The following is a 14,096-nucleotide window of genomic DNA, read 5'->3' as shown; positions in this document are numbered from 1 at the left end:
ATTTTGTTTCTAGATGACTTTATCTTTTTTCATCTTCCCAAGAGTGCCTGCCATCCACTCCTGGGATTCTGAACGTTATGAGTAGAATCATCCGATGTCCAAGCTGGATGAGACTTTAGAAATCAACTGGTTGAATCCAACTGCCCATTTTACAGAAGCAATGCTCAAGCTAGTAAGGGTCCAAATCAGGATGTAGACTACAGACTAAAGGTCCATACACCTCTGCAATTCTATGAATCAACAAAACCACAATGGAAGCCATTGGTTCTCAACACTGACTTTGTTTCATCAGGGGCAACTCTGTGTGTGTGTGTGTGTGTGTGTGTGTGTGTGTGTGTGTGTGTGTGTGTGTGTAGAGGGAGAGAGAAGAAGAGAGGATGGAAAGAGAAAAGGCAGAGAAGGAGGAAGAGAGGAAGAGAGACAGAAATAGAGAAAGAGACAAGCAGAGATGGAGACAGAAAATGAAAGGGGAAGGCAGGAAGATGGAGAACCAGAGATAAAAAACAGGCAAATAATGGGAGAAAGGCAGAATGGGAGAGGGACAGAGTTGGGGCAAGTAGAACTATTAACTAATGAACAGAATTTTAGGTGTGTTCATGATTTGCCCATCTCTCCCATTTGCTCTCACATTGTATGTGTAGCTCTGCTAATGAGGCAGCAGTGCTAATTTGATGTCCCACATTTCCAAACAGCTCCCACACTTCCACACCCATGGCTCTCATGAATTCTAGATAAATTCTAGATATTCCCAATAAAGTGTTAAATGACACTTGGAGTATTCGTGGTCTAGAGGGAAATGCCCTGGACTAGATATGCACTGTCTTGATAGGTCTAGAATGCTTACATCACAGAAAATTTGGGTTCTAGTCTCGGTTCTGCCATAGACTAACTGTGATTTGGGGCAGCTCTCTTTCAGTTCTGTTTCCCCTTCTATAAAATGGGCAGTGGGGTTGGACCAGTTGGTTTCCAAAGTCCCATTTGAAGCCCTGTGCAATTTGGACATTGGATGCTTCTACATGCATGTCCAGAGTCCCAGGAGTGTCAGTTTTGATTGCAGGCACTCTTGGGAAGATGGGAAAAAACCAAAATCATCCAGAAAAAAATTAAACTCAAATAGTGGAAGGACAGGCCCCCTTATGTCTGTGGGTTGCTTTACAGTCTACAAAGCATTTTTAGGAACACGAGTCACAGAACATAAAATTCACCTAGAATATATTTCTTTGAGTTTCACTGGGTGCTTACACATCTCTAATGAAAGAATATTCAACATCTATATATAGAGAGGCAGTGTGTTTTACTGCTGGACAATTCGTATTGTTCAGAACCTCTTCCTTACATTGAAATCTGTGTTATTGTAGCTTTCCTACAATAGAGTTCTGCAGTCTGGGGATCCCCAGATATCTGCTCCCTTTGCCACCAAACATCCCTTCAGATACAAAACCATTTCATTTCCTTAAGGCTTCTCAGTCCACCCTTCTCCTAAAACTATGGGAGAAAGCACAGCAGAGGAGAGCAATGGGCAATAGTCTGGGGCACACAAGGGAACAACTGGAATCTAGGAGAAGAGTATAGAAATGAGAGCTGAGGGCAGCCCAATTTCACTCTCTTTGACGCTTTGCTTAGGGCTAACAAGCAGTTAAAGAGCTTGCTTAAATTAGTGACAAAGAACTGGGAGCTACCCTGGAAGTAAGAGAGAAGAAGCTACAGTTGGGTCATTGATTCACGCTTTCTTTCTGCTTGTATTTGTGTTACAAGGACTTAGCACAGTGCCTGGCACATAGCAAGGGTGAAATAAATGCTTGTTGATTTGACTGAGGGAATTGGAGGAAAAATTCCTTTCATATGCTGTGTCTTAGTTTTACCATCATAAAAATAATTTCTTCCCTTCCCTTCCCCCATCTCTCCCTCTCTCTCTCTCTTTCTCCCTTTCTCTCTCTCCTCTCCTTCTTTCTCTCCCTTCCCTTTTTTCTTCTCCTTTTCTCTTTCTCTTCTTTCCTCTCTCTGTCTCTGTCTCTGTACCCCATCCCCAACCTCTCCAAGGAAAAATAAACATAATCTAGTGACTAGACCATAGAACCATGTCTAAGAAATATCTTCAAGCATAGTTTAGAATTAGAGAGAAAAAATAAGATGAAACAATCCTGGATTCAGCAGGATGTATAAAAGCAAACAAGGAAACATTAAATTTATCCCTTATTGGTAAGGTATACAGTGTACTCTACTAGGAGAAAGGAAGACTTGTGTTCAAATTTCACCTCAGACACTTATTAGTCAGTCACTTTGCTTTTCCCAGGCTCAGATTCTTCTAAGGGATGATAAATTGTGAGGATCACTCAAGATAACATATGTAAGGTGCTTTACAAGTCTTAAAGTGCTCCATAAATACAAGGCATTATTGCTATCTCTCTCACCCAGGGAAAGTAGCAAGGTGAGGTAAAGGAACCGAAGTTGAGAACCTTGGGTTCTAATCTGGGAACTGCCATTAACTCTTAGTATTTGGGACAAAGCACTACCCTTCCCTGAGTCCTGGTTTTCAAATCTGGGAAAGAATGGAGTGCAGAGAGTGGATAGAGCCCTACATGATCTATCTTTCAGCTCTTCTGTTCTAAGATCCCTTCCAGCTTTAATATTCCATATTCCTTCCCACTTCTAATATTCTATGTTCTCAGGTCTAATCCGTGGCTCACCTTCCCCCAAACTCTTACATTCTGTGTTCTAAGGCCCATACCAAAGCTAGAATTTTATACTTGAAGATTCCTCCTAGTGCTGACATTCTGTGTTCTCAGGTCCCTTCTAGTTCTGATATTCTATGATTTGGTAAAAGATATTTTGTTAGAGACTCAGTCCATCCTCTCCCTGTCTTTTCCTTCCTTCCTTTCCCCTCACCCCTGCTCCAATCATAACTAACAATAGATAAACCATCTTACCTGGCTGCTAGTCCACCAGGTCTCAAGTTGGAGACTCTGGGCTTTCCATCTTTGTCGGTGCCACCGGAGATGGTTAGCCCTAACGTGCTACCCTCCTTCTTGATTAGTTCCACAATGGTGACCCCTCGGAACTCCTCTGGAAATAAAAAAGCATTTGGGTGATGTGAATGCAAAAAACCCATTGATTAGAAAAGTTCATCAGCAGAAAGGGACAGCCTCCCAAACTGGACAAGACCAAAGAGTGACAGACCAATGGGGACAAACCATGGCCTTGTTGGAAATAAGCAGAATGGAAAATTGGCCAGGGAGTAGAGGAGGGTTGGGGAATTCAATTCACCAAACATGCATGAAATGCCTACTTTGTGCAAGACTCTGCTAGGAATATAAAGACAAAACGTCTCACGGTTCCTTAACTTCAAGGAACTTAGATTCTTCTGAACAACAGGGAAGCAGATCTATGGTATTTAGGTAAAAGGTGGGATTCCTCCCCACTTCATCCAGCTTTCCTCCAAGCACTCAAACCCTCTAGAAAAAATTAAAAGAAGTCTCTGCTAGTCTTGGCTGAGTACTTACCAGTAGCTACAACATTGCCCATGTGTCAGCAACAACGGAGGGCCCAATACAGGAAGACTCAAATTACCACCATACCTCTGACCAAGTGAGAAATAAGAATGGGGTGGCAATGGATCTGGTAAATGCCAAGGGCCTTGGGGGCCTTGAAGGATCCTACTTCTTTATACATTTTCCTTCAGATCCTGACAAAAACCACTCATTTCTCATGGGTACATTTATTTCCTGCCTCCAAACTGAGTCTGGGACAAAAATCACTCTGAAATGAGAATTCAGATATTTGTGACATGATTGTAATAACATTATAATGATAATGGCCCACATTTGCATATTTCTTCAATATTTTTAAAAGACTTTCCAGTACATTAGAAAACCTCCTGCCTGGATTACTGTAACAGCCTCCTGGCTGATCCTCTTGTTCCTCCACCCTCTCCGTTCTCTAGTCTCTTCTCTACTACCTGTTGCCAAAATAACTCAATTTGGTCAATATTTATTAAGTGGTCTGACATTCAAAGCCTTCTACCAGCTGAACCCATCTCATCTTTCCAGTCTCATAGCCTTTAATTTTTTAACTCTTTGGGCCAGGGTGATCTTCATCATTTCTCATGCACTCACTGACCACTCCTGCTCGCATCTTTGTTCATATGACTAGTGAAGGGAGTCCTGGATTGACAGTGAAAAGATGTTGGCCCAGAACCCGGCTCTGCTCACTAACTATTTTTGTGACTGGTCAAATGGCTTAACTTCTTGGGGGTCTTGGTTTCCTCCTTTATAAAAAAGAGAAAGGGTGTGCTTGATGACCTCCAACATCCTTTCATTTCTAAGTCCTATGATCTTTCTTCTACCCAGTGGAATACTTTTCTTCTCCCCTCTATCTAAATTCTATCATTTAAGGCACAGCTTTAATCCCACGTCTTCCATGAAGGTTTCTTTCATTACAGTAACTCCGATTGATCTTTTTTATTAAAGACTTTCTCCTTCAGCACCCCAAATGTGAACCCCACATCCTAAGATTCGATTATACAAGGCCTGTAACCATTTCCTGGTTGTTGTTTGAACAGCGTTGATCCTGCCTTCCCAAACGGACACACAATGTCTTGTATCTACTTCAGTAGAAGAAACAGTAGGTAATCAATAAGTGCTTATAGAATGATTCCCTTGCAATATCAGAACACTGAATTTTTGAGTCTGAGGATTTGGGTTTGAATTCTACCTCTGCCTCTTACTACTTGTGACCTTGGCCAGGGATCTTAACCCATATGGGCTTCAGTTCCCCTACCTACAAAATGAGGGGATTGGAATAGATGAATTTTAAAGCTTCTTACAACTATGAAAACCATGACATTTTCATTTTAATTCATAGGATTTAGTTTCAAAGGACTTTAGAGATCAGCTAACCAGAGGTTATTAACCTGGGATCCAAAAACTTGCAATAGATAGATAAACTCCATTTCATCATAACTGCTTTCCTTTGTAATTTGATGTATTTTATTTATGCATTTTAATTATTTTTTAAAATCCTTACATGAAGAGTAAGAGCTAGGCAATGGGGATTAAGTGACTGACTCAGAGTCACATAGTCAGGAAGTATTTTAGGCTAGATTGAAACCTAGGACCTCCAGTCTCTAGACCTGACATGCTATCCAATGAGCCACCTAGCTGGCCCCTCTGCATTTATTTTGAGAAAGAGCTATAGATTTCAGCAGATTTCCAAAGGAGTTCATATCCCCCCCAAGGGTTAAGAACCCCTGAACTAGTTTAACCCCTTAATTTAGCAGTGGACAAACTGGGGCTTGGTGACATCAAGTGACTTGTTAGTAGTAGACTCAAATTCCAAATCAAATCTGCCTAACTCAAAACTCTATACTCTTTCTATCACATGCTGTTACTTACCAAAGTAGAGAAAGGAATCAACTCAAAGAAGATGATTCCCAGATCTGTACATCTTGCCTTAATCTCTCTGATGAACTCAAATATTGTAAAAGCCAGGAACACTGTAGACATTGCTTTTAGACATATCAAACTCACCTTGTCTAAAGAGAACTCAGTCTAGAGGTCCTATAACTCATCTTTCTTCCAGACTTTTCTATTTCTGTTGAGTACACTGACACCCTTCCAATTACCCACATTTACAGTGCTGGAATCATCAGCTCAGTCTTCATAATCAAGCAGTTGCCAAGTATTGTCATTTCTTTTTAAAAAATACAAAACATTTTATTTGTTTTAATCAGCCATGATCTTCCTTCTCACTCTTCCAACCCAATCCCCCTCACTCATTTGAGAACACAAGAAAAAAAACTCATTATATACATAAATAGCAAATCAAAACAAATTTCCACATTGGTTTTGACCAAAAAAAAACCTACTTGTCTCATTCTGGACTCTGAGTCTTTCATTTCCCTATTAGGATATGGGTAGAATATTTCATTAGTCCCTCTCATTTCATAGATGGTCATTACACTAATAATAGAATGGTACAAAAGTATTTCATCACATATATTTAACATAACTTGTTCATTTGTTCCCTAATTTATGGACATTCCTTTAAATTTCTATCCTTAAGAGTTTGTGCTGCTTATCACTAAATCCTTCCTCAATCCTTTTAATTCCTCTCTCCACTCCTTCCATTTCCCTTCTAATTACCTGTTAGATGAAATGTATTTCTGTGCCCAAATCTTTGTGTCCTCTTCCTTCTTTTGACCAACTCAAAAAAAGTGAAGTTTTAGGGTCTGTAGGTTCCCCTACATCCCCTTTGTTTGTTTAGATATCTATTCTGCACTCTGATCACATGAAATAATTTTCCCTAACCATCCTTCCTCCTGACCATCTTGTATTCTTCTTCCTCTTTCCTTTATTTTCTTAAAGTTGAGACATAAGAGGACCACTCCTAGGCCTTACCTAATAGGACTCTCTCTATGAACTCCAATGTTGATAGGGATCAGAGGTGACACATGTATCATCTCTTCATCTTTGGGTGTAAACAATTCATCCTTGTTTGATCTTTTATCACTGTTCATTCAAGTTTACCTTTTTATGTTTTTCTTTATACCTGTTTTTGAATTTCAAAACTTCTCTACCATTCAGGTTTTTTTTAAAATCAAGAATGCGTGTAAATCCTTTCTTCCATTAAAAAAATCTATTTTTCTCGCAATAGCATTATGCTTGGATTTGCTGGATAAGTTATTATTGGCTGTAAGCCCATATCTTTTGCCTTCTAGAGTATTATATTTCAAGCTTTCTGTTCCTTTATACTGGTGTCTGCTAAATTGTATGTGATCTTGATGGTGGATCCTTGGTTCTTAAAGTCTTTCTTCCTGTCTGCTTTTTTGCTTTAACCTATAGGCTCTGGATTTTGACAATAATGTTCTTAGGTGTTTGCATTTTGGGGTTTCTTACAGAAGGTGATCAGTGGATTCTTTCTATTTCTGCTTTGTCTTCTAGTTCTAAGAGATTTGGGCAATTTTAAGATTTCTTGAAATATAATGTGTAGGCTCTATTTTAGGGTCATGGTATTCATATAGTCCATATCTTATTACATCTTTCTTCTCGATTTGTTTTTAGGAATTTAAATCTCTTGCATTTTCTAGATTAGTTTAGAAGAATTTGTGAATGGGAGCTGACTGCACTATTTCCTTTCACTGTACCATTTTGGTTCCCAATCTTGTGTCCATAATGTATCTCATACCTGCTCCCTTCTCTCCACTCATCCAGCCTCTTCTGTGGCTCAGGCCCTTGTTTCCTCTCATCTGAGCTATTGCAGTGGCTTCTTAACTAGTTTCCCTGCTTCCAGTCTATCTTCTCCATGACTGCCATTTTGTTTTTCATAAGCCACAAATCTGACCATGCTACCCTCTCACTAAAACATCTTTAGGACCTTCCTATAAATTTCTGTGATAAAAAACAATATACTCAGCCTGATATTTATATCACTCCATCCTCTGGCTTCTCCCCATACCTTTTCAGTCTTATTTCATATTACTCCCCTTCACTCCCTTGCTATTCCCTATATATCTTTATTCTTCCAAAACTTTGCTTTTCTTCATATTTCCACTATTCACCACAGGACCTATCATACAGTAAGTACTGAATATTATTTGCTGAACAATTGCCTGAGAGTGATTTTCCACAAGTGGTTCTCCATGTCTGAAATGCACCCCTTTCTCACCTCCACTTCTAAAGACATCTAGTTTCTTTCAAAATCTAATTCACATGCCACTTCCTAATAAAGCCTTGTTAGATTTCCCTCAGTTATTATCCCTCATCGCCTTTGGAAATTATTTTATATTAATGTCCTAAGACCACAGATTCAGAATATAAGGGCCCTTAGTCCAAGCCCATCATTTTACATATGAAGAAATTAAAACCCAGAGAGGCTGACATGGTCATGATCATCCAGGCTGTTAAGAGCAGAATTGGGATTTGAACTTGCAACAGGATCTATATTTCTTCATTTATGTAAATGTTGAGTCCTTATGCCATACTCTTGTCCTGGGTAGAATGCAAGTTCCAGGAAGGCAGGGACTAGGCTTGTTGGTTTGAATTTTTGTTTCCCTAGCACAGTACTTCATAGGTAGTAGGTGCTAAATAAATGTTTGTTGACTTGAAATTGAATTAAGGCAGGCCCCAGTGAAATAAAGTGTGCAGATGCAAGCAGGCAGTTTGAAGTCCATCCAGCTATACTGAGGTCTCTGGCAGCCAAGACCATTAGTCTAATTTGCCTTGAGTAGTAAATTCACTTGCAAAGAAAACGAGCTGTCACCTTATGCTAAAGGCAGAATTACCTGGTGTCAGAGCCAAAGAATGGAAGGCATTGATTTTGGCCCTCAGCAGAACATTTCCCAGAGAGGAAAGGGTCACCTGCCAGAGAGCTAAATCTCTCCTGTCTCTAAGCAAACGGTCAGCATTTTGTACCACTGGTGGGAAGGGAGGGGTGGGCACACTGGGTTGCAAGAATTGTCTATCATGGCACTTTTCAGAGTTCTCAGCTGAGCCCTATCCTTGCTTGAGATTGCAGAGAGCCTACTCAGAAAGATGTTGGTCTCTACTTTTCAAGGTAAAAACAGAAGATGTATACACCCATTTGTGTGTGTGCATGCACGTGTGTGTGTGTTAGTGCAATGCAAGTAATTATATTCTCCCTATTCCTACTCTACACCCCAATCAGGATTTGAAGAATTTAATCTGGACCATAAACATTGATGACCATAGTGATTTCACATGGACTAACTCTTGGCCACACTTGTTCTTTATGTGTCTATCTTTGCATGTGTATGCCCTGACCATATATAATTCCTACAGGTGTGCTTCTCCTTGGGTGTCCCTATGTGTTTTCATTCTTCCTTCAAATATTATGTGTATTTGTGGAAGGGTAAGCTCAAAGTTCATGGGGCACATTTCTTTTCTTTTCTCTTCTTTTCTCTTCTCTCCTTTTCTCTTCTCTTTTTTCTTTTCTTTTCTTTTCTTTGCTTTGCTTTTCAACTTTTCTTACTATGCATGAAATACTTTGTTTGGAACTAATTGTGTTCTTTGACTAATGATTAAAAGTAAACATATTGGTGGGGGCTCAGGAAGTGTGGTATTAGATGATATGGACCCCCAGTATCTACATGAGAGTAGATATCCACTGAGATGCAAGTCCTGCAAGACTAACTTCTAATCTTTGATTCAAAGAACTCAACCCTCAAACCTTAAATCTCTCTTCTACTATTTACTATCTATATGATCTTTGAAAAGTCACTTAAACTTCTCTGTTTCTCCCTCTAAAATGAGAGGGCTTGGTTTTGAGGCTCTCTAGGTGGTGCAGTGGCTAGAGTGCTGGGTGTAGGATCACAGAAAGACTTTTCTTCCTAAGTTCAAATCTGGCCTCAGACACTTACTAGCTGGGTGATCCTGGGCAAATCACTTAATCCCGTATGCCTCAGTTCCCTCGTTTGTAAAACAAGTGAGAGAAGGAAATGCAAACCATTCCAGAATGTTTGTTAAGGAAACTCCCAAAATGGGATCACAAAGAACTGGACATAGCTCAAATGATTCAACAACAACAGAGGTGCCTTCTAGCTCTAAACCTCATGATTCTCTGGGTTATCTATAGTTTGTCTGACTTTCTGTACTAGTGAACCCAGATTGACTGTCTCCTTCTGCCTCATTCCAGCAGCTATTCCCTTCCTTTCCATCCCTCTGTTGCTACTCACTTTAGGCCAATAAGAGTTTTTTCTTCTAGAAATTAATAACAAGGGGTCTCCACCAAAGTCCAATTTCAGTGATTCATCATACCTTGAAGTTGCCTCTGAGTTCTTGAAGAGATGTACACACAAACAGAAGGCACGCTAGTGCCCTTATGTGGTAATATACAGATTTGTACAAAATTAAGCATGAACAGCCATGTACAGGCAGATACAGAAGCATACAGAGGCATACACAGGCTGTCTTTCACACATCTCATCTGGCTGCCTTTTGTGTCTCTGCCTTTGTAAGATTGAGAACTCGATGGATGTGGCCAAAGTCATGGAAGAGAGCCCACTTTCCTCTCCCTTCCTGGCCCTCCCACCATGCACAGCAGGTCCCTGTTTGCCTGTTGACATCTCATTTGGGAAGTTCACAGCCCTCACCCAAGAGTTCTGATGCACTGCCAAGTTCAGGAACTGTCTAAATACAAATGTAAATGCAAAAATACAAAAGTCTAAAATAGAAAAATCTAGTCAGTCCGCAGGCCAGGGACTTGACTGTGCTCCTGGCTGGGATAAACGAAGGATGGCAGCAGCATCAGTCCCCCAAACCATTGGTTATTTGGATCGGATGGTATCTATCCGTTACCCAGTCCCTCATCCCCACTGTCCCAAGGAGGTTAGCATTCCCTCAGTGGGATTCCCGTCAGCTTCAATGAACACTTACAAAGAGATCTCTTCTGGCATGGGGAGGAGGGGGAGCTATCTTAGGACTCTAAAAACTCCTCAAAAGGAAAGATTCCTAGAGGAAGTATATTTGAGTTGGAGTTTGGACCCATTACTTTGCTTCCTTATTTATTTAGGCAAATATTCTTAGCCTAAGTACTCCACAGATGATGTTCAACTGAGAGAGGTTCATGCTATAGACACTCAGATAATTCATAATGCTCCGTGTTCAAAGGACCATCTCACTGGCTTTCAGACCCATTATCCACTTGCTGCCTATTATAACCCAATCTATGAGGAGTTACTTAACACTTATTATGGGCAAGCCTTCAGTGAGGAGGTTGGGGGCAGAGAGGAACGATGCTGTAGTCTTGTCCTCAAACAGCACATATGACCAGTAATGGAGTCAGAAACAGACCACAACAGTGATGGAGGCACAAAAGAAGTAAGTATTGGCAGTAGCTAGGCAGCTATGTAGATAGAGAGTGAGGTCCAGAGATGGGAAGTCCTGGGTTCAAATCTATCCTCAGACAATTTCTAGCTCTGTCACCCCTGGACAAGTCACTTAACCTCCATTACCTGGCCCTTATCACTCTTCTGCCTTGGAACCAATAATTAGTATTGATTCTAAGATAAGGTAAAGGTGTCAAAAGAATTACTAACTGAAGGGGAGATGTCACAAGGCCAAGCAGGAGCTCACTACCCAATGAGTTCCCAATGGATAGTAGGAAATGGTAAGCAATAGAAGAAGGTGAGTGAGGGGAAATCTTAGCATGGGTTGGGGTACTTGGGTAAGCTAGATTTGGACGGGTAGCATGTATTCCCAAAACCATCCTCACCCTCCTAAATATTCACATGTTGTACTAGACTGACTAACGTCAAGTATGAATCCCAGTCCTGCATGTACTGTCACAATGGGCGAATCCCTTAACTTTTCTGAGACTTATCTTCTTCCTCTGTAAAATAGGCTAAAGAATACTTTTAACTATTTACCTTACAGGGTCGTTGTGAGGATTAAATGAAATAAGGAATGGAAAGTATTTTCTAAACCTTAAAATATTACCTAAACATTTATTACACAGAATATTACATTTCATAACAATAAAAGGATAATAACACTTCAGTGACCTGATATTATTGACAATGAGGAGTTTATGTGTCCAATATGTGCATTTTCCAGATAACTAAAGGTGTGGCTACTTAAATCATTTGGGGCAAAAAGCTGTTGAAAATTTATTACACGTTATCCAGCTGCTAACCTAGTTCAGAATAGCTAAAAGTTGAGAGACTCTAGTTCAGAGTCTTATCACCAATTGTTTTGAGGGAAACTAGGGATTCTGCAGTAGGCAATGAGAAAGGGCTACATTTTACGCATGGAAAATAGTCTGTTCAGAGGTTTGGATTTGTAGCCTAGTTTAGGGTACAAGTAGGCAAATTTGGCTGGAGTAGAGAGAAGGAGAGAGCGGTATACAATAAAAACCTTGAGTAGTAGCCTAGAACTAGATTGTAAAGAGCTTTTAAAAACCAAATCAAAGAGCCATTACTTCATCATAGGGGCAATAGGAAGACACTGAAGTTTCTTGAAAGGGGCATAAAATGGTTGGACTTTAAGATTATTTTGATATCTATGTAGAATTTTATTGGCAAGGAGGGAGACTGGAAAGGAGCCTTTTAATAGGGTGATGTGATAGCCCAAATGAAAACTGAACTGGAGTTAGTGATGAAAGTGGGTAGAAAAAGAAGGGATAGGGACAGTTAGGTGTCTCAATGGATTGAGAGCCAGACCCAGAGGCAGAAGGGAGGTCCTAGGTTCAAATCTGGCCTAAGACATTTCCTAGCTGTGTGACCCTGGGCAAGTTACTTAACTCCCATTGCCTAGCCCTTACAGCTCTTCTGCCTTGGAACCACTACACAGTATTGATTCTAAGACAGAAGGCAAGGTTTTTTTTTTGTTTTGTTTTTTAAGAAAAGAAAAAGAAAGGATAGAAGCAAAGGTGTATTTTTGAGTTTGAACTAACAAGATTCAGAAACTAACTGGATATAGCTAGGGCATGAGGGAAAAGGAAGAACCTAGAGAATACAAGATGTTAAGGCTATATGACTTGTAAGTCAACTAAGGCAGAGAAATGAGAATCACAAAGCTACCAAAAATGTGGGGTGTTGTTAGAATTCAGGTCTTCCTCACTGCAAGTCCAAAACTCCATCAGCTAGACCACATGGCTGCCCTTTTGGGCATGGGTGACTGGATGATGGGGATCTCCAATGAAATGGGACAATCTGAAGAAGGGGAGGGTTCAGTGGGGAACATAATGACCTCCATTTGGGGCATTGAGTTGGAGATGTCTGGCAGGGAGTTATAATGTACTGCCTCCTCCTTCGCTCTCCTTCTCCCCCAGCAATCTACAGCTACAATCAGACTGAGAATTTTCCTCACTATCTTGTTCCTCCTTTTAGCTCAGAACTGCAAAGGATCACTGACAAAATAATGCTGATTTCACCTACCTACAAATTCAGGCTATACAACCCCCACTGGTCAACTGCTGGTCTTCAATGATCCTTTCACTTGGCTTTTATTAACTTCCTATCTCATTCTCTATGATGGCTTCAAGCCCTTTCTCCTTTTATTATCTTCTTTCATTCAAGTTTAACTTCCTGATTTTACATAAACACACACACACACACACACACACACACACACACACACACACACACACCCCAGACATTTGACAGATGACTTAACCTCCTACTCAAAGTGGAAAATCGAGGCCATCACTGACCATCCTTCTGCCAGATTATCTCTTCTCTGAACCCTTTCTGATTCCTTTTCCACTGTAGTATAATGAAAAGGACAGTAGATTGGAAGTCAGAGGAACCTGGCTTTACTTCTAGATCTACTATTTGTTTACTAAGTCACCATTCCTTCTCTAGACATCAATTATCTCTTGTGTAACATGAGGGAAATGGAACCAATGTCATATATAGTTTTATGCCTCATTCTGTTTTGTGTTGTTCCCAAGTTGTTTGATAACAATCATATTTTCCAGAAGGAGACTCTATGCTCTCCAAGGACATGAATCTTTTTCTTGTATTCCTGACAGGGCTTACAACACAACATGAGTAGACGCTTAATCAATGCTTGATGTGGTGGGATCAGAGCTCCACCACTCATACAGTTCCATGTTGGATTCCACTCCCCTTTCTCATTAGCCACCATAGATTAGACACATGGAATATTCTTTTCTAGGCTTTTCTCTTAGAATCTCACAAACTGCTGAATTGTCATGGGACCTTTCACCTCTCCTTCTCTGGTCTCCAAGAATCCTTTCCCAAAAGGAGCCAGAGAATGGCTTTGATGAGGTTGAGTAGTATGAGATCAGCTGTTGTATCAATGTCTTTCCCTGATATTTTGTCCTGCTTTGTTCTCTCTCATCCCCATTCCTTTCAGCAAAGCAGTTCCTCATACCCAGAGATGCCTGTCCTTTGGATCTCCCACATCGTTTTCTATTGAGGCACTTTTCAGTTGTCAAGTCTAAGTTCAAATATTATCTCTTCCATGAAACCCTTCCTTCTTCCCCAAGGTAGAAGTAATCCCTATCTTCTTACCTTTTTCTTTTCCTTCCTTCCTCCCTTCCGTCCTCCCATCCATCCATCCTTCCTTCCTTCCTTCCTTCCTTCCTTCCTTCCTTCCTTCCTTCCTTCCTTCCTTCCT

The 14,096-nt window shown here is 40.5% G+C and overlaps 1 protein-coding gene across 1 annotated transcript in view; it reads right to left on the bottom strand.

Annotated features, from left to right (window-relative positions):
• The window catches only part of GRIP2 (glutamate receptor interacting protein 2), a 468,329-nt gene that overhangs the window by 104,639 nt on the left and 349,594 nt on the right, over positions 1-14,096 (bottom strand). Inside the window, exon 3 of the mRNA XM_044676082.1 lies at positions 2,928-3,063. Coding sequence (XP_044532017.1) covers positions 2,928-3,063 — 136 coding nt within the window. The remainder of the gene's footprint in view (positions 1-2,927; positions 3,064-14,096) is intronic.

This window comes from Gracilinanus agilis, chromosome 1 (assembly GCF_016433145.1).
Source record: "Gracilinanus agilis isolate LMUSP501 chromosome 1, AgileGrace, whole genome shotgun sequence".
Taxonomy (NCBI): Eukaryota; Metazoa; Chordata; class Mammalia; order Didelphimorphia; family Didelphidae; genus Gracilinanus; species Gracilinanus agilis.
The sequence above is the reverse complement of the archived record's forward strand: the minus strand, read 5'-3'. Positions and strand labels throughout refer to the sequence as shown.